General features: G+C 32.1%; 3 protein-coding genes and 1 pseudogene across 3 annotated transcripts; 1 reads left to right on the top strand and 3 right to left on the bottom strand.

Moving 5' to 3' along the window:
- Positions 1-2,039: 2,039 nt before the first annotated feature.
- LOC18020483 (auxin-responsive protein IAA4) lies at positions 2,040-3,352 on the top strand. The gene is made up of 3 exons (XM_006403143.2): positions 2,040-2,368; positions 2,468-2,770; positions 2,866-3,352. Exons 1-3 carry the CDS (start codon positions 2,175-2,177, stop codon positions 2,939-2,941), a joined length of 573 nt encoding a protein of 190 aa, XP_006403206.1. The 5' UTR covers positions 2,040-2,174; the 3' UTR covers positions 2,942-3,352.
- Positions 3,353-4,123: 771 nt separating this feature from the next.
- Positions 4,124-8,558, bottom strand: LOC18020482 (alpha-mannosidase I MNS4). Its single transcript, XM_006403142.2, has 17 exons — positions 8,203-8,558; positions 7,714-7,833; positions 7,525-7,617; positions 7,300-7,386; positions 7,027-7,117; positions 6,868-6,923; positions 6,620-6,692; positions 6,341-6,450; positions 6,191-6,241; positions 5,931-6,019; positions 5,762-5,843; positions 5,546-5,659; positions 5,361-5,440; positions 5,124-5,259; positions 4,962-5,032; positions 4,680-4,866; positions 4,124-4,583 (listed from the first exon to the last, which is right to left on the bottom strand). Exons 1-17 carry the CDS (start codon positions 8,338-8,340, stop codon positions 4,284-4,286), a joined length of 1,878 nt encoding a protein of 625 aa, XP_006403205.2. The 5' UTR covers positions 8,341-8,558; the 3' UTR covers positions 4,124-4,283.
- Positions 8,559-10,029: 1,471 nt separating this feature from the next.
- LOC18020481 (rRNA-processing protein EFG1) lies at positions 10,030-12,467 on the bottom strand. Its single transcript, XM_006403141.2, has 8 exons — positions 12,228-12,467; positions 11,661-11,790; positions 11,455-11,582; positions 11,159-11,297; positions 10,948-11,062; positions 10,801-10,864; positions 10,373-10,627; positions 10,030-10,251 (listed from the first exon to the last, which is right to left on the bottom strand). The coding sequence occupies exons 1-8, from the start codon at positions 12,384-12,386 to the stop codon at positions 10,246-10,248; spliced, it is 996 nt and encodes a 331-aa protein (XP_006403204.1). The 5' UTR covers positions 12,387-12,467; the 3' UTR covers positions 10,030-10,245.
- Positions 12,468-14,345: 1,878 nt separating this feature from the next.
- Positions 14,346-15,799, bottom strand: LOC18020480 (annotated as a pseudogene).
- Between the last annotated feature and the right edge of the window lie 8,994 nt (positions 15,800-24,793).

Below are 24,793 nucleotides of genomic sequence, written 5' to 3'. Positions count from 1 at the left end.
CTTATTTTTTCTTTTATTTGTTAGAAATAACTAAATAATCTAAAATTTATCAATGATTCCAAATGTTTAGTTGGATACACAGTCGATCTTTACTAAAGTTTTTGCATATTTTCGTTCACTTCTTTATATTCATGATTAAAAAAAATTAGTACTATTTTTTAAATTGTTCTGCAAAATGTTAATCATATTTTTATAGAGTTTTTAAACATTAGAATCGAAGCTACAATTACATCCAAAAATTACATAAAATGAGAATTCTGTTTATATGCAAATTAAAACGTTACATCCAAAAACGTTTAAACAAAGTTCTCATTTTATATAATTTTTTTGGATGTAATTGTAGCTTGAGTTCTGATATTTAAGGCTTGTGGAAAACTTACGCAAAACGATTTCACATATTTTGTATACGAGAAGTTAAATATTTATTTTGATAATCTTCTTTAATATTTTGATTGTGTTCTATTTCAACTATTTCTTTTTTTTTTTTGTTAACGCACATACATACATACTCATGTTTATGAATTTGAACTTGGATTATATCAGAATAGCAAAACTACTAAGCTATAATTTTTACCCAAAAAACAACGTCTACAAACTTCCGTCTTTTAATTATTTTGTTAATCTATTGATCAGAAGTATGTAGTTCATACTAGGAGAGATAAACAGCTATATATAAAAAATTATAGGTTCCCCAATTTCTTTCGCAAATGAAATAAATAAAAGGGATATATGTCTGGAAATTGGTTGCAATGTTGGGTGAGGTTACATAAAATGAGCATTATTCATGTCATGGGATTAGAAAATGTTAGCTTCATTTTGCCTGCCTACTTATTGGTTATTACTAACTTATGATGATGATCATGATGATATAAACTTAGGCTCATGATCATCTGTGGATCAATCCAACATCAAATATTGCCTAAGCTTTTAAAAATTAAATTAGATTCCATATATATTGAATTGTGCAGTTATGACCATGAAACAGAACTGAAGAGAGAACATCATTAATCGATTTGTTGTTGATATATTTCATTTTCGGTATTTAATTATTTTGTAGCTAGTAATTTAGAGGTCCATCGAAAATGTTATTTATTTATTAAATTTGTACTCAATATGTATTAAAAAAAATAAAATAACTGACCCAAAAAATTAAAAATGTGGGGTTTAGATAGGAATCATGTTCGAATAAACCATTTGCAGATACTAAAATTTGTTGATGATATTTCACAATTAGGTCTTAAAATCCGGTCCTTCCAAAACTTGATTTGTTTGGTTTGGTTCACTAAACCATTAACATCTACAGCAATTGTCTTGCTGTAACATGAACAAAGACAAGAGAGAAATCAAAAACAAAAATTATAAGGCCCCATAGATGATGAACTGTCAAAAGACAAAACCTTTTAAGTAGATTTCTTGTCACTTTGTTTCAAGATTCATAGATATGAAAGATCATTAGAAGTTTCATAGCGACATAGAGACAAACTTGGGAAGTTGGGATTATTCATGACTTGTAAAGTAAAACAATGAGTCATTTTAATAAGTATTCATGTGGTTCTTTCAATAACAAGAGAACAAACACTGAAACAATCACCAAGATTTTTTTTTTTTTTTTTTGAACACAAAACTTAAATATAAATTTGTTTGACTTTACTGAATTGACTAGGATGATCTAATCTTGAGTTATCAAGAACCACAGAAGAAAGAGTAAGTTCTTGGCTTTAAGAGAGAGAGGTGACATATGACCACATGTACTGCTTACCCTACAAACTCAAATGATCAACCAAAGAAAAGGGTTTTTATATTCTGCACATGAGTGTACCATACCTTATCTCACTTCCTTGAATTAGAGTTAAAGAATGAAACGAATCTTGACCGTCCATTAAGATCAAGAAAGTATCTTTTGGTTGAAGATGAAAGTGTCCCACAATGTCCCCAAAATGATGGGACACACTTTGCCTCAAAGTTGCTGCTACTGTTTACTACCCGACAGCTATAGCTTTTGCCTTTGTCCTTAATTCAAGTTAATCCCTTTTTTTCTAATTTACCAAAAGCGACTTTCAATTCCTATAAAACACTCTTCTTCCCAAAGCCTCATATTATCAACAAGTCTTTCTCTCTCAAGACATTTACACACACAAGAACAAACTTTCTTTCTTTGAAGATTAATCTAAGAAATGGAAAAAGTTGGTGTTTGTGATGATTTTGTTAACCTAAAGGCAACAGAGCTGAGATTGGGATTACCAGGAACAGAAGATGGATGTGAAGAAGAGAAAGAAAAGGTTTCTTGCGGTAAAAGCAACAAAAGAGCATTACCTGAAACTGAGAAAGAGATTGAATCTACCGGAAAAACCGAAGCTTCTCCTCCAAAGTAAGTGTTTTAAATCAAATCCAAGAAAAGCTTTGTCTGAAAAAAGTGTATTGATAATTGTAGATCTAAATTAATATTTTGCAATTTCTTGATTTGCAGGGCTCAGATTGTTGGGTGGCCACCTGTTAGATCATACAGGAAGAACAGTTTTCAAACAAAGAAGAATGAATCTGAAGGTCAAGGAATGTATGTGAAAGTAAGTATGGATGGTGCTCCATATCTGAGGAAGATAGATCTAACGGTGTATAAGCAATATCCAGAATTGATGAAATCACTTGAAAACATGTTTAAATTCTCTGTGGGAGAGTATTTTGAGAGAGAAGGATATAAAGGATCAGACTTTGTGCCTACTTATGAAGACAAAGATGGAGATTGGATGCTTGTTGGAGATGTTCCTTGGGAGTAAGTACAATCTTTCATTCATCTCTCAAATCAATAACATAAACACAGTTTTTGTTTTTATGTACTTATGATGTTTTTATTTATTGTTGTTACAGGATGTTTGTTTCGTCTTGTAAGAGGCTAAGGATCATGAAAGGATCAGAAGTTAAAGGTTTAGGTTGTGGTGTTTGAGAAAAACTTAATAGAGACAAAAGATCAAAGAGAAGATTCAAAAACAGAGTTTTTTTTGTTTTCTCTGTTTTTAAGAGAAATTAAAAAGCTTTGAAATCTGCTTGTGTTCTCGAGGAGAGATGTTTCATATGAACATAATTGTGAAATTTTACCTCATCGGTAAAAAAGAAATTTCACTTTCTTGTTGTCTTGATTCTGATGGTAACAATGTATCAGAGAGGTGCTTATAATGGTCTTAAGCATAAGTGTGAGAAAGATCTAAAGCTAAACTTTAGCTGTAAACTCTGTTTTCTCAAGAAAATGGTAATGTTGTGTTCTAAGATCTAATATAAATTTGCTTCTTCTTTTTTTTTTTTTGTAATGTGTAACAGAACCCATTTTTGTGTTATGTATCTTGTAGTTGCTTAAAAAGATCCGAAACAACTTTTGAAAAATGCATCATCAAACCAAGATCTCATATTACGATTAATCAGAGCAAATGTCACTAATCTTCAAACCAAGATCTCATATTAAGATTAGGCTCTAACTAAGATAGTCCAGAGTCCATCAAATGGGTTTTGATTGGATGAAGCTATAACCTAACTTGCAAATGAACACAACAAAGACAAATCAATAAACCAAAGCTGGTTTATGGCAGAAATAAATATAAAAAGCCAGCTTTTAAGCAGTTTTCCTTGGATTCTAGTTTCTTTAAACTTAGATTATAAATATTATATCACGAGAGAGAGAGAGTGTGTGTGAGAAGATTAAACAAATATGAAATCTAATCGAGCAGTGAGAATAATTTTTGGGACTTTGTAAATGTTTATATTATCTTTTGTTTAGTTTGATTCCTACTGTTACTTTGGTCCCCCACACCTTAAACAAGTAAATCTACCCAACTGTGCTAATTTGTCTCCACTATCAATTAAATAACCTCAAGACTAATTAAATAATAAATTGATAATATCTAAGAACCTTGAAGTCTCAGTCTTTTTTTTTCTTATTAAATGGTATAGGTTCATTGAATTTGTGTTTCTGAGAGGAAACTGTCTTTTGTGCCAACTACTAGTTTTTTACATTTAAACTCAATGTTTTTGTTTTTTCATGTGCTAACTAATACAATGATCAGGTATCATAATGTTTTTGGTGCAAGATGAATATAAAGTAAAAAACTTTTACCCCGAACTTCACAACAGAAAGTTGAACAATGAACAATGCCTACGGATTCGAGGCAAAGATTGATCTTAAATAAGAAGGATTCGAGACTCTTGATGAGTTTTGATAATAATCTACATTTAAAAACAAAGCAAAACTGTAACCTTTTCTATTTTTGGGAAAATGTAAAATAAATCAGAGAAAGTTAAGAAGAGTATAATCTTTGATCATCAGTTTCTGACTCTAACAAGGTTAGCTCTTGACCAGTTTGGTCGCTGCTACTACCACCAGAGATACTCATAATTGGTTCAGGCTGAGAAGTAAACTTTTCTTCTTCTTCTACATCAACCTGTGGTCTCTTTTCCACTGTTTGATCAGACACCAATACAATCGAACGGCTTGTAATTACCGGTTTAGCTCGGTTAACATCTTCACGTTCTGTCTTCTCCGGTGAAACATAAGAGAAACCGTATTTCTGAGCATGAGTTAGTCCTGGGCATAAACCCTACAAAACCCAAACAGAAGAAACAAACTTTGTCACATTTGTTGTTAGAAATCCAAAACGAACGATAGAAACAATCTTTTCTTTATGTATACTGACCTTTATCAAACCGGTAACTGAAAAGGACTCGTGGTAAGGGTAAACGTTACTGAGAGTACTCTCTTGTTCTTGTTCTGGTTTAGTGGCATTGCGAGGACAATATCCGCCAAAGTAAGAGCAATGTTCTCGAGCTAGAGATATTTGCGGAGTTAATGGTAATAAGTGTCCTTCAGTGCTGAAGATGTATCTATAGACAGCAAGAATTTTTATCAAAAAAACAAGATTAACAAGATTAGTGAAAGAGTAATTAATTGTGAGATCAAGAGGTTAATGTGGGGTTACTTGTAAGGGCCATTGTCGACGAGGTTATCTGAGTTAACAGCTAAGTCAAAGAGTAGCCATAAGTATTTGACCTGAAATATTTGTGAAAACCAAGATGAGGCTTTGAGGTAAGTAAGTAAATGCATACTGAGAAAAAGAATGTTTTTTTTTTCGTTTGTTTACAGTTTCTGCGAGGAAAAAGCTCTCCAAGTGATCTTCTTGTTTATGTTGTTCAACATCTGTGATGTGACAATAACCACAAGGACATTTTGCCCCGTATTGCAAACTAGCCACAAAGTCACGTCCTGCGTCAAGATACCTGTCGAAAAAGAAGGAGATTTCTTCGAACTTTAGTTTCAAAAACACCGATCATATGATGAAGGATAAGAACTTGAAACATCTATCTATTAAATTGCCTACCTTGGATCTCTGGTAGCTTTGTACAGCCAGTATGTGCTCTCGATTAATTCCGGCCTCAGTGGATAACTCTTTTGACCATACTGTTATGGAAAAATGAAGACTAGCTATGTAGTTTTGTAACATTAAAGTGCCATCGGAAAATGGAACCTAACATCACAGAGACACTAAAATTAAGAATGGACTACCTGGACACTAAGTGTAGCAAGATTAAAACCTTCAGGAGTGAAACCATATCGTTTCCAGACGCTAAAGAAGGCAGTGTGAGTTCTAATGGCCGGATCGACATCTCCAGCTAAAACCTTTTGAGAGAGAAACATAGAGATACAAAAACAGCATATAGTTTAATTATCTGGGCCTGAAAATGTTACCAAATATTTCTTCTAACATACAATCACTTTTACCTGAAGTCCTGGCCAGAAAGCTTGAAGGCTGTTGAAAACTGGCCAGACAATAGCTCCGGAATCCATATTGACCTCTACATACCTACGACAAAACTAGAAAAAACAATAGTCCAAACAAAGGATTTGCTTTTTCATGTTTCTAATACACAAAAGATATAGAAAACCTTACCAAGGATCCTTGTGAAGGTATTGCATTGCAGACCCGTAAGCTTCTTGAAAAATGTATAAATATTCCTCATCCCCAAATAGTATATAAGCCTGTATTTGTCAAGTCAAACAAAACACACAAGCGAGGAAAATCTCAGTGCTGCTCAAGTTTTACGCAGGTTAAAGAAAAGAATCCAGATTTATTGGATTCTGGATTTCTAGAACTTGGCGCATTATATCCCAATACTTGAAATGATCTTATCAAGGGCAACACTTACTAACCTTGAGGAGATACTCATAGAAGGAATCAATGCTTGTTCCTATACCAGCATCCTGCCAAGTAGACACTACGATTCAAAATTTGAGTGACAGACAAAATAGAACAATTATATTGTGGAAGCAATGTTTCTCAACGAAATAAAGAGGGGTTACCTTCTGTGTCCATTCACCTGTAAAGACATTGATGTGAGCACCAACCAAGTCGAGACTTGAACGACGTGCCCATAGTCCCCTCACCGCATTCTTTGCAACTTGTTCGAAAACTTCAGTTTTAAAAAGTTGGACCACCATGTAAGAAAACGTAAAAAAAAAAACAAATTAAAAACTATAATAATCAACATTACATTCCTGGAAATCCAAATGAAAATGATAGGAGAGCTAAACTGATTTATGATTAGATACGAAATATCAAATCTCCATAGCTTCGCTCACCAGGATCATTTGTTAAGCGACTAAGCACACCAAACTCTAAACTCAAAGTACCACCACCTGCAGTTGATGTTATCTGAAAAACAAAACAAAGATGTAACTTTCTACAAATATGACTTCCAGTAAATGAATCAAAAGAAATGACCCGCAAGCTAAATATGAGCAGTCTAGGTTTTGTTTGTTCAGTCGCGTCACCAAAAGCACAGATCAAAGAACAAAAATGTGTATGAAGGAATAAGAAGATGTTATGCCTTGCTTTCATGTTTGTCGACACCGTACATCAAATTCACAGATCCATATGGAATTCCTACAGAGAAAAAAGAGAAGATGGAGATGACAAAGCAATTCCCCATTTTTGCATATTCATATGCACGCCAGATTATTCACAAGTGATAAGTAAAAGAGCATACCAGTCGGTGTATCAAATGCAGGAAGCATTCTCCGTGTCAAATCCTCAGCCAAGACTAGTAACTCATTGTCATACGATGGAATTCTCATTCCCTGTCATCAGATAGGATTCAAATCAAGCTCAAAGGGGAAACAACCAAAACCACTTTCATAAGGAGGTTTTTACAATTTGGAAGACCAATAAAAAGGTTTAAGACAAGCTGCACAATAAGCTACATAATAGAGGGTGCAAAAAAGTACTTCTGCTTTCTAGCTGAAGAATGTGCAAATAGTACCGTTGCATAATCACTTGCAATCAGATGAGCAGATAGTAAACCCCCAAGGACTCGGATAGTTGTCTCAAACACAGAGACAGTTTTGTTCTGCAGTTAAAAAGACAGTATCAGTGCATCAATTTTACTACCAGGTTATGACTTACATACAAAAGCTGAAAGGCTAAGTCGAGGAAATATCAAATAAAACTTAGGTCTGGCTAGAAACCAATAACGATCATTACTCACTATATTAAACTGAAGATTTTTACCAATCCATTCAACAGAAGAAGTGAAGCGCTCTCGGTCACCAAGCAAAGCTAATGTATCCAACGAGTCAATCTGCACAAAAGGGACAAACACATCTTTAAGTTTTTACATACAACTGTAGATATCGCCGGGCCTTTAACAAGAGAAGATCAAATATGAATATTTTACCAGGGTTAACGCATAGCCTCCAAGAGTATCTTCTCCTTGGCAGGACAACGGTTTCAATTCATCGAGTGGAAACGCGTTGTTCATATATCCATCAAAAGCATGGTAAAACATCTCACGTACCTACACTCGTTGTGATCAAATCAAAACCCATCTTCTAACAAATATGCAGAAGGCATCAAATAATTATCGAACAACAAAGAACACATCTATACCAAAGAAGTTGGCTACACCCTGCAATGTAAACCACCAAACCAAGTGATCTCAGCTAGTTTACTGTGCAAAAACTACTAATTGCCAATCTCAAAAGGCTAAAGAACTTACCTTTACGACTTAATTAACATCATTGAGTAATTACAATTTCCAAAACCAAGACTTTAAGTCCCAGAAAACTAAATTGCTCTAACTAACAGAGCCTAAAAACAAGAACACACCAACACGCATGATCGGAGTAGAGAGCTGAGGAAATCCAGATCTGTTTGAGGAAGTTACCTCGTCTCTAAGCTGTTTAGCTTCATCAGGCTTAACACCTTCGGCGAGAACTTGATGCTCAAGAACAAGACCCGAAAACGTCATGGAGATCAAGATGGCATACAAAGCCCACCTGAGATTTGATTCCATCAAAATCATCTCTTTTCTTCCTCTCTTCACTCCTCCTGTCCCCTCAAGATCAACTCTTTGGCAGAAAAGTATATAATAAATCAGCTTTCTGATTACGTTTCTTCACCAAGTTCTCTGTGTTAGATTAATCTGAGACATCCCTGGATCTATTGTCCGCGTGGAATGGATTCATGTGTTTCAACTGCGTCAATCGGTGGCTCGCTCAATAAATCTTTGGGTTTTTTCTTTCTTTCTTCTTAATTTTTTTTAAAGGAAGTTTTTTTCTTCTACATTTTTATTTCAATATCTGTTTCTTATTTCAGCCATAATTAGTCAAAAACAATAAAAACGAATTCAATCCTTTCTTGACTAACATAAAACCATTTTTTGATCATACTATAAACTTTAATGAATTGCACGACATGTCTAGTTTACTTTCAATGATGTCTAAAATATATAAAAACAAAAAAAATATTGGAAAAAATCTAAAACTATGGACAATCTTTTAAAAAATTTTGTATAGAAAATGTAGTTATATGTCTTTGCTTTACACATTACAGTAAAAACTCTACAAATTAATAATATTGGAATTTTAATATTTTATTAATTTATAAAATTATTAATTTATAAAATTCAAATAAAAAATATTTTTATTAATTTTAAAATATTTTTTTGTAAGAATATAATTTTTAAACAATTCTTAACTAAATTAAAGTTGAGTTCCAAGAAGACTTTATTTTTAAATAAATAAAAACACCACTAAACTAATATTTTAATAAATTATTTCATTTTTATGTTTACATCAGTTTTGTTTATGGTAATTATTAATTTATGATATTAATGAGACCATATATTTACATACAAGTTTTGTTAAAGTTATGCCTAAAATTATTATCCGGTATCCGATCTTCGGGTATCCGGTCTTATCTGATCTGTAAAAACCGAATATCTGTGTAGTTCAAATCTGGATCCAGATAATGAAATGAAGTATTCGGTTATTTTGGATACGGATCTAGATAATAGAAATTTTTAAAACTGGATATCCGTTATCCATTTGTTAAATATTTATTTATTTTGATAATATTTATTTATTTTTAAAATTTAACTTTAAAATTATTTTTAGTTTAATTCTTTTACATATGAATTTCTCATATTGCATGATAATAGAGAAAAACATGAAAATAGATAACAAATGGACATGGAGATAAATTAATTTCTCTATTACTATTTTTTCTTTTGCTATGTAAATTTTTAAATTTTGTGATATTTGAATGCTAGTTAAATGCTTTTTAATTTTTGTTACTTGTAACTTTCGCTATAATGATATATTTTAATTATGTATCTTTGTTATCTTATTATAATTTGAAAAAATTGAATTTTTTTTTTTTAAAATCAACAAAACCGGATATCCGATCTCCAAATATCCAAAGTTTTCGGATTCAGATCCAGATAGTAAAATTGATTATCCGCCGAATCCAAATTCGGATACTTTGAAAAGTCCGGATATCCGACTCCATTTCAGATAATTAAAATTATTATCTTATTGAATTGTGTCACATTTTAAACTAATAAAATATATGGGTGTTCTCTGGTTTCCTCAAAAACGACTTTATTCGTCTCAAACTCTCAATCGTTAACATCAAAACAGCGTTTTTGGCTGGTAGGGCGGTGATAAAGCGCTGCTTTAAAACGCAAAAGCTCTGATTTTTTTAAGAGAGATTCAAAAGGGAGTTTATACCCATAAGTTTGTAGGGTTTCCATTTCATATTCCAAAAGCAACAGACACTTGTCTCTCTGCATTCATGACCACACCAAAATGTATATATTATAATATATATCTGCATTAGATCCCAGCAGAGAGACCTTAGCAAGCAAGTGAATCAAACAGAACTGATAAGAGTTTCTAGTGTGTGTTTGGAGAAGCCGAGAACCCGATCACGCCTGCAAAAGCATCAAAAAGAAGAATCAGTCATGTTTACATATAAAAAAGAAACCGATCTTTGATGAGATAGTTCTGGTATTCAAAGATCTTTCTCCTACAATTTCAAACTCGTAAACTGACCTGTTGCTTCTTCTTCTTAGGCCGTCTCTTCCTTTTGGGTTTATGAGCATCAGAATTGGAGCTCAAGTTGCTACTCTGACTGCTATATGAAGTTGCGGCAGCAGCCCTGGCATTATGTGAAGACTCACTTCTTCTGTTTGAAGTGTTTCTTGAGGATGATGGCATCTCATTCCTCTGCACAAATGAATTCTTCCTAGGATTTGATCCAAACCTTGCTTGTGGTGGTGGCATTAATGCCCTAGCAGAGTTTTGCTTCTACAAGATTCCAAAACATTAAAATTTGTAAACTGGAGTTTGTCAATAGAAACAATGTCTGTAGTAAACAGTGGCATCACCAATTATGAGTTTCACACATCCTTCTACTATACAACATCCATAAGGTTTCACAATTTTTTAACAGCTTGAAATAAAACGAAAACTAATCATACCTGGTTCCTTTCATCACTAGACATGCCAGATGTTGCTCTACCAGAAGCACTAGAAGCAGCCTCCCTGAAAAATTGCATGTTATACTATAGTCAGAAATTAGAAGTACTGACGTTTAAATGTAAGTATTCCGAATTTACTAAGCGTACTTTGTGCTTTTATCGGTCAATTCATCATCCGCGTCTGCTTCATCGCTTGAACTCCCTTTATCAAAGAAATCATCATCACTAAGGTCCAGAAGACCATCATCTTCACTACCTGTCTCTGTTTGTCCACAACCGTAACATCACACAGTTTATAATTTATTAGCTAATATTTCCAGGAAAAAGGAAACAAATAAGCCTCTCTTATCATGTTTACCTTCTAACTCTTTTCCACTAGCAGCGGCAACAATAATATTGGCTTTGATCTGTTTCCGCATTTTACTTCTTCGCTCAATCACGTCTGAATCCTCGGCTCCAGTAAACAGAGAAACATACTTCTCATTTTTGGGGAAGAACTGCAATTGTACATTTAAGAAAACTCAGTAACAGACGATTTCAGCTAAACTCACTCTCATTCATAACTCAAAGAAGTTTGCCAGAGAATAAGTAATAAGCAGAATGATGACAGATAGTAAAAAGGAGAAGCAAGCTAATGAAAGGAAATTAATTTACCCTAACATATTCAAGATCTTCTTTGAGTTTACTGAGTTGCTCAGCTATATCTGCATCTCCCACATGAGCAGATGAAGTACGTTGCAGCTTCTCAAGACGTCTAATGCTCCTTTCAATCTTTCTCCGCTCTAATTGAAGTAGTAATTATTTTGAATTAGAGACACACACACAGCCAAATGAAAACAAGTAAGTGCCTCTAATCTTACCAAAGAACTTAATCTTCCTGTTCCTGAGGAATATTTTACGCTCTACAGCAAGACGAGTATGGTCATCTTGCTGCTTCTTCAAATACTCCAACTTCTGTTTTAGAGTCTCTTTTACTTCAGGAGGCAAATCCTACAGACATTGATCATCCACATACGTAGTATCAAAAACCATTCCTTTCTCTATCACCAGTCACCACATCAAATTAGACACATGGCATGTTGAATAGATGATCAAATTCTCTATAAGAACACAACCCAGAATCAACGTCAATATAATAACCCTCAAGCTCTACATAAAAAACACACCAGACAAAGCTAATTGATTCGCCAGATCAGTATAATGTTCCACATACTTAATATCAATACATCAACATCAAATTAGACACAAGGCTTGTTTCTAACTGAGCATAGATAACCAAGACCTCAACAAGAACCCTTAATCTCTACACAGATGATACTCCTAACAAGCTAATTCAATCGCTAAAAAGACTGGAAATTTAACAGAAATTCGAACATAAAACGCTAAATTCAGAAAACCCACTAAGAAGTGAGAGAAAAGGAGCTTACTTTACGAAGGAAGCGTTCGACGGAACGAATCTGATTCTTGAGAGAGACAATCTTAGGTTTCTTCTCCACACGCAATCCTTTCGACCTCCGGCTGCTGCTGCTTCCCGCAGTATGTTTCGGTTCCGAGACCCTTCTCTTGGCATAACCTCCGTGCGCCATGGCCGAAGGATTTACGAAAGCTTGAAGGAGAAAGAGGAAGTGAAACAACAACAGACAAAAATTAGGGGTTTGTGTTTTTTTTTTCTTTGTTCGGCGTTGGCTTCTTTAGCCTGATGAAGCGGAAGCTCTTAAAACGCAGCGTTTTGAGGTTAACAAGGTTGACCCGGGAAATAATTTCGGGTCTGCGGGTGGCCGGATCGTACCCTGTGTGGGTAACTGAACTACATTTTTTAAAATGGAGTTTTCTTTTCTGAAGAAAATAAAAAACCATTCAAATAACATGTTTTGAAAGCTCATATTTGTTGTTACGGATATGCACAAAGGGATAGAACTCGATAAATATGAAAGAAGAGCTCGAAGATATTCATTGAGATAGAGTTTGTAAATCGACAATGATTGGGTTCGGAGGGAATAAATAGGTCGTAATTTACGTATTCATATCAGGTCTATAGATCGATTAAATGGCTAACTGTAAAAAGATGTTTAAGTTCAATACTTAAGCGAGCTGTGATTAATTGATAAATAGATCAGATGTATTGAAATTAAGAGTATAAAGCATTTATTTCAGATTACGGATTCCATATTAAATGATTGTAAAACGATTAAATCATTCTCAGGTTATATAGGTCGTACGATCGGATAGCTAGACTAGACCGATCACCTTCTTTCAAATTTCAGTGTTATTCTTTCATCAATCTTTTTTGTGGCGGGTATGGTTATACTGGGTGGACTTTGTAGATTTATCGGGTTTTATAATTTTGTTGGGCTTTACCAACCCAAAAAAACCGATTTGTTAGGTTTATAACTTTGTTGAACTGAGCCTTAAAAAGATGTACATAGTTCACCTCTAACAATTTTTAATTTTAAAAAATGAAGATCAACATACATAAACATAAATGAAATTTAACCAAAAATATTATTTGTTATTCAAAATTTCAAATTATGAATAATGATGAATAATATATCAAATCGAATCTCTCACGGCAAAGAAACATATTATTGTGGGTTCAATTCGACTTCAACCTAAATGTTTTGCAAGCTGAAGGTAAAAACGTACTTATTATTTATGGACTAAAAAAGTCTTTTTTGCAAAATCCTTTAAAATATAAGGTTAAAACAAAAAAAAAACCTTTCTAATATTAAATTATATGATTTAATGGCAGAAACAAACCCAAGTTAGAAGCTAACTTCGATCCAAATTAATGAAAAACTAATAATCATCTTTTTGCATGAATGTTTAAGAAAAAAATAGTGATTTCGCTATTTCAATATTTAGAAAATTCATTAAATTTTCATGTCTTTAGAAAAGTGATGATGTAATATACCATAGACATGTCAAAAATGCAGAATCACTTTTATAACACACATGAAAACTAACACCAAAAAACAAAACACACATGAAAACTTGATGATTGAACATCAGTTTGCTATTTTTAACGTTCTCTAAAAAAATTATATGTTCAGTATTTCACTATTCATATGATATAGATTTTTTTTTTATTGGATGTCTCCGAAGGGCGAAGGGACTCATATGATATAGTTAAATTAACATATGCGTGTAACATCACGACTTTTTTTTCTGTGTGCAAACAACATCAGTACCTCGATTTCACTGATATTATAACCTTACACAACTGATTTTTAATATTGTAGACATGCCTGTAAGAAAAAGGAAAAAAAAACTTAATTTATTTATTTTCTAATCAAAATTATGATGTTGAACGCTGTTTGGCGAGGGAAGCTAGCATAATTTTGGGTCGCATGGTGTGCAAACTTGTCGAAGAGGCGGTCAATAATGGTATCACCAAAATGAGCAACAAGCATGGGTTCGGTCATGGATCTTGTGATGTTAGCCCTCTTTTTCCCAACTTCGATTCTGTGAGATCGGTCATTATCATCGTTATCATCTTTATCGTCTTTTTCACCGGTTTTGAATGAAACAAGACGTTCATGTGTCTCTTATTTGTTTATCTCAAAGGATCCTTCGTTTCAAACAACCTCCCTAACCTCTCCTTCGTTCGGTTTGTAGAGCGGTAAGTTGAATGAGTCCAAGTCTGATTCCTTCACAAGCCCTTGTCCTCATAACATGTTTCCGTTACAATATTTCATTTAAAAATATTAGACTATATTTGTTGTTTTTCTAATAAAACAACGAAAGAGAGAAAAAATTATCAAATGTACATCATTTGTTTATATGTATAATTTGGTCAACAACGTGCATCACGTTGGTTTGCGACACATCAACTGCAATAATATAAACCACTATAGAATATATATTATAATATATAAAAAGACGGAATACACATCTAGTTAATTATTATACTTAAATGTTCAAAAACAAAAGTTATACTTGGTAAATGCGTAACTCTGAAACTAGGTCGACGAGTGCATCAGATAGCAAGGAACATATGTAGTGACCGTCACTGTTTAAGGGATCTAAATCTTGTTTGCCTAAGAACGTGAGAACCATGCGTCCATTAGACAACATTTCTTCAGAACGCAATCTTAGGAATAAGAAGAAATCATTTTGGAACTGTTTCATATAACTCTTGCACACATTTAGAGAGCATCCGCTTCTAATGTATATGTTCTTCTTATTATATTCAAGTCCTTGAGGAACTTTAGAAAGCCAGTGAAGACTATAAGAAGAGTGAAGAAAATGAAGGGATTTAGTGGGAAAGAGCCTTGAGTAGAAAGAACCTGGAACTCCTGATAGGAAACAGTTTCCTTTACCCTCTTTATTCAAGGAAGAAAACAATTTGAAAGTTGTATTGAAATCATTTTCTGGAAGATCGTTTAGGCAATAATCAATCTCTGGTAGGTTTTGATTTTTCTGGTTGTACAATCTTGTGATTGTGTTCACGATTTCAAACATGACCAAACACGTGTTTTGTCCAGAAGAACATCCTAAATCTGCTACTTTGATGCAGTACTTAGGAAAATTTAACCTAAGTAACATTTCTCTGATGTTCTCTTCCACAATCGGTTGTGTTTTAGAGATACTATTTCTCTGCCAAAAAAAAAAAATTATATATATATGTAATCACAATTAATCAAAATCATCATAATTTATGAATTACTATGTGCAGTACCTGATTATCAGAATTACTAGAATAGCTGTGTTCTCCATCTCCTCCATTCATACTAAGAGCATTTATAAAAGAGTTCCTAAAATATATAAAGAAAAAGCTTTTTTTTTTAATTACGGTTACGAAGGGATTACTCTACTAGTTAAAGATATTTAATCAGTTACTGATACACACAAATGTGAAAGCAGAATAGTAGAACTTTTACCTTGAGGAAGACATGGCTATATATGAGTCTTTGGATCAAATTCTTACAAGATCGAAAGTGTTTGCTACTCTTTGATTATATGTATGTAATGTATGATGGTCGAGTAGATCTGGTTTGGGTAAACGATACGTGGATATGCTTTTATTTGGAATATATAGACATATAGAAAAAGTTAACAAAGAGCCGACAGTGGTTGCATTGAACCTCAACCACTAAATCTTCTTAAACTATAAAATATAGATATACTAAACTATTAGATTGTGTTTGTGAAAATCCCTAGGTTCAATGGTTGAATAAGAGTTCATTAATATTTATACACGAAGAAAACTACACTAAAACTCTATAAATTAATAATGTTGAAACTTTAATATTTTATTAATTTATAAAGTTATTAATTTATAGATTTCAAATTAAAAAATATATTTTTTTTATCTCTTAACAATTTTAAAAGAGATTGTATACTTTTTAAACAGTTCTTTCTAAAATTTAAGATGAGTTCCAAAAAGATTTTAATTTAAAATGAATAAAAAACATCACTATATTCATATTTTAGTAGTAGATTTTTTTACGTATATGTTTATATTAGATTTTGTTTATAGTAATTATTAATTTATGATATTAATGGAACCATATATTTACATAGAAGTTTTATTAAAATTATTATCTTATTATATTATCGAATTGTGTTATATTTTGAACTGGTCCAACTCAAGACTATAAAAATTATTAATTTATAATGTTTATTAATTTATCGAGTATTAATTTATAGAGTTTCTACTGTAAGTTTCAAATCCCAAAGATTGTGATCTATTAATATTTATTCAAATTAATGGAGATAAATAACTAAAAATATTTCATAGCATGCAGATGGAACCATTTGGCATGACGTGCGGTTGTCTATTGTATAATTGTTATAATTGTTATTGTAATAGTTTTCATAACTTATAATAGGTTATGAAAGTAGTGTTAAAAAATATAAATATCTGTATATATAATACATAAATTTAGAATATGAAATAGATATATACCTTTAGATAAATCCATTTGTATTAAAATTTAATCGATATGTGTTGTGATCATTCAAGTTAACAATATTGAAACATTTAGTTATATATATTAAAAATAATAGTCTTGTAATTACTGATTTTTGTTTTTAATTACATAAAAAATTCTATTATAATTCTATTTCTTCTATCTTCTTAATCACAATCCATCTCAAAATTTCAGGGATATGATTCCAATTACATCAAACCGTAATTGCCTCTTAATTGTATAGATTTTCTAAATTAAGAAACTTTTTTTTTTTACTTTTTCTGTTATATATGTACTTATATATTCGTTGATCAATACACAGAATAATATTGAATCTTTATCTCTGTCTCTGAATTCCTTTAAAAAAAAATAACATAATCTGCGTTGCTAACCAACTAGAGTAATTAAAATAAGAAAAATTTAGGGGACAATGCAATTACTTCTCGCTATTCGAGGAGCTAACAATGTTTTGGTTCATTTTATATATACTAGAAAGCCATCCACTGGTTCAGGAGACCAAAGCTATTAACGGAATATATGTTATTTTTGTGAGAATAATTTTTCAACTGAAAATTTATCCATTTCACTTGAATCTATGCAGACTGGGACCATAAGGAACATTTTTCCTTACACTATACTAAAAGTTTCTTGCTTTTATTAATAATTTACAAAAATTGCATCTTCCGAGAATTGAAACTCTAATCTTCTTGTGTAGAAGTATTAAAAATCAAGTAGTTGATTCGATACAATATTGATTACTTTTGGAATTAATCACACTCTGGATCTGGAATTGGGTTTTCGATTCATTGATGTGTATGAGTTATTATGTTCAACTAGGAGGAGATCCGCGTATACATGCGGGTTTGTGTAATAAAAATAACGTTTATTTTGTTTTTATTGATATATTTGTTATTGTATTTAGTTTTTTATAATAAGGTTTTCATAATTAATTGTAGAAGTCTAATCTGAGTAGAGTATTTTCCTTCTTTTTTCCATATACTTTTTCATATTGATAAATATTTGAAATTTTAAATGAGAAGATGATACTACTTAAATATTCATGAATAGATTATGCATTTTTAGATGGTGGCGGATTTAGAAAGAAATTTGGTTGGGGGCAAAATTTTGATAAATAAAGAAAAAAAATTAATTAGGAATAACATTTTATTTTTTACTATTAAATTAAAATTATTAAGATTTAATTTAACTAAATTATTTAAAAAAATAAAATTAATAGGGGGCACGTGACTCCATAGCATGCTTACTGCCTCCGCCCCTGCCTTTAGATATTATCTTTGCCGTGAGTTTTTTATTTATCCCTGTTATAGAATTGTATTTGGAGTTGATATATTACATTATGAACAATTTTACTAAATATAGATGTGTTGCCAATATAGTAAGGTACTTACTTTTGTTCGCTTGGTACCATATCTTGGTTTGAAGAATTGCACGTCTATGATCTCTTGCTCTTTTGCAAATATCTTGTAAATTAATATAATAATTGACGTTTGATTGGGTAAAGAATGGTTTAACCTTTGCGTATAGTATTGCTGTCGGCTAATTCTGTTGCACAGGCGTGGACGAATCTCTGAGTATGATCAATGTGAAATGGACGTTTTTTTTTGTTAAAAGAAATTGATTTTTTTTTGGTAGACAATGAGAAGTTTTTTTTCCTTTTAAAGAAGGATTTGTGACTGTATCTGTGTTTTTTTTTTGTTGTTTTTGGATCTGTACTGTGCTCTTTTGGACCTATTTGATCTTGATTCTTCTGGAGTAGTTGTTGGTTCTTTACGTTTATGGGAATCCATAATGAAAGCTTTTGACGTTTTTTCTTGAACATTTCTTGGTTGGTAGTCTTTCAGTTGTTTTGAATCTATCTTATTAGTTCACCGTTAGTTTCTGAATATTTATAATAATATAACTTCAAATTGTAAGACGTTATTTTAAATTATAAAGACAGAGAAATGAACTTTGATTTGAAGTGTTTTTAAAAACAAAACATACAACAATTAGCAAAACCCATAATTTTAAGAAAATAGTGAAAACTAATTGTCTATTGATATCCGCATGTATTTACAATATATGAAAAAACAGTATTTTAATAACAGTCTTCGTTTTGTAATGAATAACTTACTTTTACTATAACTTGAAATTTCTTCAACTTGCAGATATTTTTTGTTTACTCTCTTCTGTTTCTCTGTTTTTTTTTTTGTTCAACAATGGATATTGTAATGTTTTTCTTTTTGAAGTTTACGTTGTGATTAAGATACAATGTATTTTATTTAAAAAGAGTAATTATTGTAAGTTTGAAGGAATTATTGTTAGAAAGTTGAACGTGCATGAAAAGAATTTGTAACGTTTTTAAAGTGTTTTTATTTTAATTAATTGTGGACCAATGACAGACATTTAATTTATCTCAGTTGGGGACTTTATAATATGAGAAAAAATCTTGAAATGAAAGTTCAGTGCTGAAATGTATTAAAATTAGTTTGAATTGCTGTTATTAAAATCGATTGTTGGACCCGTTATTGTTTTTGTACTCACAGAAAGTATTTTCAATAACAAAATTACTCGCTCTTTTAGCACTAAAGAAAATGTTAATTAGCATATAACTGCACTAAAGCTATTACCAATTAATTTAGTCTAAAAGTTCAACTATTTCAGTGGTTATTAAATAGGGAAGGTGTTTTGATCATAAGTTAACAAAACAACATTCACGTCGGTCCCATGGCTAATATATGTCCAACATTCACGTCTGTCATAACTCTCGGTAACGAAGTCCAAATGACATTTCAGTCATTGTCTCTTAAACCCTCGAATTCTCATATCAAAAACCCAACAATGTCCCAGATCTCCACAAATTTCAGTCTGAGAAACATAAGGAAAACTAAGATTTTATTCGACATTCATTGCAGAAGAAGATAATCGACTAACAAAAGCAGATAAAGCTTTAATCAGATTGTAAAATCAAAAACAAACAGCGACAAAGACCTGCATTTGCACCCAAAAAGAAAAAACTTTAATTCAGAAAATTCTCAGACCCTTTCCTCTTTCTGTTGCCAAAGTTGTTCAAGCGCATGTTGCAGAGAGTTGTTCTTTGATGGTTCCTGAAGTCTTATCTGGCTGCAATGGAGACAGATACATCAAATCAGTCCATAGTCATCTCATATTGCATTTAGACGTGAGAGCACTTACAATGCTGAGATAGCTCTCACCAACTTCATTCCAGATTTCCTTTTTTTTTAAGTTGTTTAAGAAGTTGATGTTACAGAAGGTTGAGAGTAAAAGCCCTGCAGCTTAGAGAGGAGATAGTTGTGAGATTTACCTGCACTAATAAACCCTAACAGCTCCGATTAATCTCTCCGGCCGCTCATCCTCCGTATGCGCCTCCGCTAAGAACCCATGTCAATCGTCACACTCGTGACATACCTTAAAGCCAGCCACAGAATCGCTGTTGCGATGGCCGAGCTGCTTATGTCGACATCGATCTCAATTCTCAAAGTAGCAGTTAGGACCTCTATGGTAATTGCACGCCATGGCCTTGCATAGAAGGCACACTATAGTTCCCAACCGCGGCTTTCACTACCCAGGGTCCTTTCATGATCTGATTGACGATTTTGAACCTCTGATTCCAGAACGAGTCGCTGTCGTTGATAAACCGGTGAAGAAGCGAGCCGGAGTGAATTGGTTCATCATGGTGAAGTAGAACACGGCGCTGTGGTGGTCCTTACCCGGTGTCTGGAAACTCACGGCGAAGCTGAAACTCTTCAGAGATTGACGGCGGGATTGAACCTTTGTAAATGCGTGAGTGAGAAAAATGACGAAGGAAAAAAAAGAAAAGGAAGAATAATCAATTTTTTTTTTATCATTTTAAACTGATGTGGCAAATGATGTGTCTTAAAGATAGAAGCTTATGTGTCAAGTTGGTGAGGCTCAACTGAGTCTTTATATAATAGATTTGTTTTTGTTGCAAGGGGGGTTTGATTCCATATCTGAGATTTTAACAGTATTTGTTTTAAGGGGGAATTGCTAAAAATAGGCCACAATTTGAATCCAAATGCAAAAGTATACCCCAAATTCAACCTATTGCAAAAATAGGTCAAAGGGGTAGAGAAATTACTATTATCTCCTACATGAGTAAATAAAAAACGGAGGGTTCTATTACGATTTTAACCTTGTGAAGTCTGCAAATATTAATGAAGTCTGCTCTGCAGACTTATAAGAAGTCTGCTATATTATTAAATCTTATATTTAAAATTTAAAATTATATAAAAATGATTTAAACTGAAATTTGTTTCTATAAATCAAATGTCAACAAGTATGATCTATATAAATTATAATTTAATAAAAATGAATTATTTTAAACCATCTAAGATAAACATCAAAAGTGAATAATTCTAAACTAGAGTTGTAGACTTCTTTATAAGTCTGCTCAGCAGACCGTAAAAGAAGTCAGCTATATTATTAAATCTTATATTTAAATTTTAAAATTATGTAAAAATAGTTTAAACTAAAATTTGTTTCTATAAATCAAATATCAATAAATATGATCTATATAAATTAGAATTTAATAAAAATTAATCATTTTAAATTATCTAAAATAAACATCAAAAGTGAATAATTCTAATTTAGGGTTACAGACTTCAAAAGAAGTCTACTCTATTTTTAAACTTTATATTTTAATTTAAAATTATATAAAAATAATTTAAGCTGAAATTTGTTTTCATAAAACAAATATAAACAATGTTGATGTATATAAATTAAAAAGTAATATAACCAATTCAAATTAAACCAACAAAGATAAATATCTTTATTATAGGTTTTAATTTAGAGTTACAGACTAATTTAAGAAGTCTGCATAAACCGTTCCGGAATTAAAATTAAAATGTGTACATAAACCGAAAATAATTAACCTAACCGGATATTTTTAACCTATTATATAAATGAAACATACTAATTGTAACCCTAAACTAGAAACCCTCGACTCCTTCTCTGTAAAACGGCGCTGTGCTCTCTGTTTCATGGCTTCTCTGCTAGCTTTTCCTGGTTTGTTTTATTTTTTCTTCAGATTTTCTGTCTCCTCGTTTTTTGTTCAAATTCGTGACTGATTTTTGTTTTCAACGGGATTTCAGATCTGTTGAATATGTTGGAATCGAATGTGTCATTGAACTCAAACGGTTATAGAGCAAAACCGGTGAAATCCATAGCATCTTGATCCGGCGGAATCACCTGCTCTGCTTCGTCTTCTCCGGCGACTCTCCCCTCTGCTCTTCTCTTCGATTGCGGCGGAGTGCTTGTTGATACCGAGAAGGACGGTCACAGGATCTCCTTAAACGAGTTTCGGTGTGATTTGGCAGAGAGATTTGGGTGTTACCTGGGATGTCGATTTGTACGGCGAGCTACTGAAAATCGGTGGTGGAAAAGAAAGGTATTGAGGTTAAACAACCAAATTCGAGTTCATGAAGTCAACGATTTAGTGTTCAAATTTTTTTTTTTTCACTTGTGTATCCCTTTACTACTGCTTTCGGTATGATGGGTTCATAAATCTCAAGCTGGTTTTTTTTTTTTGGTGAAATAACCTGCAAAAATAGGTGAAATCGATGAAGATGGAAAGAATAGTTTGGATCACTGCATAATAGGGGAAGTTGATGAAGATGGCGAGAATAGTTTGGATGGAACTCCTGCAAGGTACCATGGATTTTCATCTGTCTTTTTTTTTTGGTACTACATACATTCAAGTAATCCTCAAGTTTGTGTGGTATCTAAGTTTTGTTTAAATCAGAAAAATAGTTTACTTTCGGATTTTTTACTTATAGATCGATACATACTGATAGATAACGAATGAATTGTAGAACTGTGTTGAAGTAAAGTCGGTGTAGGCAGAATTAATAACTTGTTTGAGGAGTTTAATGGAGACTAACTTTTGTGCTCTTAGCAGGAAAAAGAGGAAACCTGAAGAAATTGAGTTCCAATGGCCTTTCAAAGAAGAAGAAGAACAAGAAGAATAAGGTCAAAACAACGTCATAAGTCTGATCTGATTTCTCTCTCTCTCTCTTTTGTTCTTCATGTTTTGTGTATTTCACTTTGTACTCTGTATTTCAATTCATGGGCTCAGTTTTGATATTATTTAACGATGATAAGAAAAAGAAAAAAAAATTGAGGTTAATGATTATCCTGATGAGTCAATAATTCGGCCGGTGCATTCACAAAGCAACTTGTTTACGCGAAAACAGATTTTAATTTTATAATTGGAGAATAAAATGCAAATAAGAAGCATTTGCAGTTTTCCTACAACAAATGCATCATAACTATCTATGAAGCTTTTTCTCGATGAGAACCATGAAAATCAAAATACTGAGCTTATACACACAAAATTAAGAGTTTATACACACAAAATTCCTAGTTAACAACGAACAATGGATATTACTAACACCAGAACCTATAAATACCTAACTTTACAATCTTTGAAGCAATCTGCATAAATATGATATAAGCATAAGCAAGCAATCACTTGACGTTTACCACATATTACTAAGTAGACTTCTAAAACTTCTTTAGAAGTCTACAGAAATCCGCTAAGAGCCAAATTAAACAAGAAAATTTATTATTTTGTAATTATAACACATAACTACGTCAAACTCATAAATATGTAACATAAAAAACAAATAAACATGACAAAACAAGAAAATTATTTTTACAAGTAACAAATATTTAAAAATGATTTTAAAAAATAATAATTAGGCAGACTTCTTATGCAGTCTGCTATGAGGTGCTAATACGTAACAACAGACTTCATCTACAGACTTCTTTATATGTCTGCTTAGATGTGCTAATTACCTTTCCATTCAAGAAAATTCATAACTTTATAAAAAAAACACATAACCACGTCAAACTCATACAGATGCAACACAAAAAACAAATAAACATGTCAAAACAAGAATATCATTTTTACAAGTAACAAATATTTCAAAATGGAATTTTTAAGAAAAATAATTAGGCAGACTTCATATGCAGTCTGCTATGATGTACTAATACGTAACAGCAGACTTCGTCTACAAACTTCTTTTAGAAGTCTGCTTAGATGTGCTAATTACCTTTTAAATCAAGAAAATTCATAACTTTATATTTATAACACATATACACACCAAACTTATACAGGTGCAAGAATCATACCTAAAATGCATTTACAATTTAAAAAAAATTAAAAAAAACATTACAAATATTTTATAAAATTGCATTTTAAAAATTTTAAAAAATACAGACATCTGTTCAAAGTCCGCTGGGAAAATTTCACGTTGAAGTCTTCTAGAAAAAAATGTTATTTTTGCATTTGACCAAATATTTGACTTTTCGTAGTAGACTTCTTCTTGCAGTCTGCGAGAAGAAAAAGTTATTTTTGCAATTGACCAAAAGTTTGACTTTTAGAGCAGACTTCTAAAAGCTAACGAGTAAAAGAAGTCTGCTATAGTAGAGAAGTCTGCTTATGAAGTCTACCTTACAAAAGAAGTCTACTCGAGGTTATTTTTGCAATTGACCAAAATATTGACTTTTGAAGCAGACTTCTAAAGAAGTCTGCTATTTATTTTTTTTGTAGCAGACTTCAAAAGAAGTCTGCTATAAAAGTCAAAAATCGACTATTTTTTTGGTCAAATGCAAAACTAACCTTTTTTCTCGCAGACTGCAAAAGAAGTCTACATGATTTTTTTTGTTTACAAAGGACAATTCGCAGACTTCAAAAGAAGTCTGCTTACAAAAATATGAAAAAAAGTCAATTGCAAATCTAATCTTTGCGTTGACTAGCAGACTGAAAAAGAAGTCTGCTTTCGCGAAACAGAGCTAAATGTTAAAGAAAATGAAGTAGATGTTTACATACTTCCAATTTAAACCCGATTAACTTTGACATACACCCAGACTTTTGTATAGCACCGATAGCAAACTAGCTAAGTCGCTGTTATGCAAGAATCTCCAAAAATAAATGATTTATGAAATTGAAAATTATGAAAATGAGCATGAAAGAGTTTTTTAGATGAAATTGGAGAGAAATTTGTAGGTAAAATGAAGTTATAAGCGACACAATGAGC

The sequence above is a fragment of the Eutrema salsugineum genome, unplaced genomic scaffold (genome assembly GCF_000478725.1).
Source record: "Eutrema salsugineum unplaced genomic scaffold, Eutsalg1_0 scaffold_17, whole genome shotgun sequence".
Lineage (NCBI taxonomy): Eukaryota > Viridiplantae > Streptophyta > Magnoliopsida > Brassicales > Brassicaceae > Eutrema > Eutrema salsugineum.
Note: the sequence above shows the minus strand (reverse complement) of the source record. Positions and strands in the feature narration are given on the sequence as shown.

What these genes read in the sequence shown, in the direction of transcription:
- LOC18020483 (XM_006403143.2), top strand. Translation starts at nt 2,175, where the DNA reads ATGGAAAAAGTTGGTGTTTGTGATGATTTTGTTAACCTAAAGGCAACA. An exon ending in ACCGAAGCTTCTCCTCCAAA is followed by an intron (nt 2,369 to 2,467) that starts GTAAGTGTTTTA and finishes CTTGATTTGCAG; the next exon opens with GGCTCAGATTGTTGGGTGGC. An exon ending in GTTGGAGATGTTCCTTGGGA is followed by an intron (nt 2,771 to 2,865) that starts GTAAGTACAATC and finishes TTGTTGTTACAG; the next exon opens with GATGTTTGTTTCGTCTTGTA.
- LOC18020481 (XM_006403141.2), bottom strand. Translation starts at nt 12,386, where the DNA reads ATGGCGCACGGAGGTTATGCCAAGAGAAGGGTCTCGGAACCGAAACAT. An exon ending in CAGGAAGATTAAGTTCTTTG is followed by an intron (nt 11,583 to 11,660) that starts GTAAGATTAGAG and finishes TACTTCAATTAG; the next exon opens with AGCGGAGAAAGATTGAAAGG. An exon ending in TTGACCGATAAAAGCACAAA is followed by an intron (nt 10,865 to 10,947) that starts GTACGCTTAGTA and finishes GCAATTTTTCAG; the next exon opens with GGAGGCTGCTTCTAGTGCTT.
- LOC18020482 (XM_006403142.2), bottom strand. Translation starts at nt 8,340, where the DNA reads ATGATTTTGATGGAATCAAATCTCAGGTGGGCTTTGTATGCCATCTTG. An exon ending in TCTATGAGTATCTCCTCAAG is followed by an intron (nt 6,020 to 6,190) that starts GTTAGTAAGTGT and finishes TGACAAATACAG; the next exon opens with GCTTATATACTATTTGGGGA. An exon ending in CAGTTACCGGTTTGATAAAG is followed by an intron (nt 4,584 to 4,679) that starts GTCAGTATACAT and finishes TGGGTTTTGTAG; the next exon opens with GGTTTATGCCCAGGACTAAC.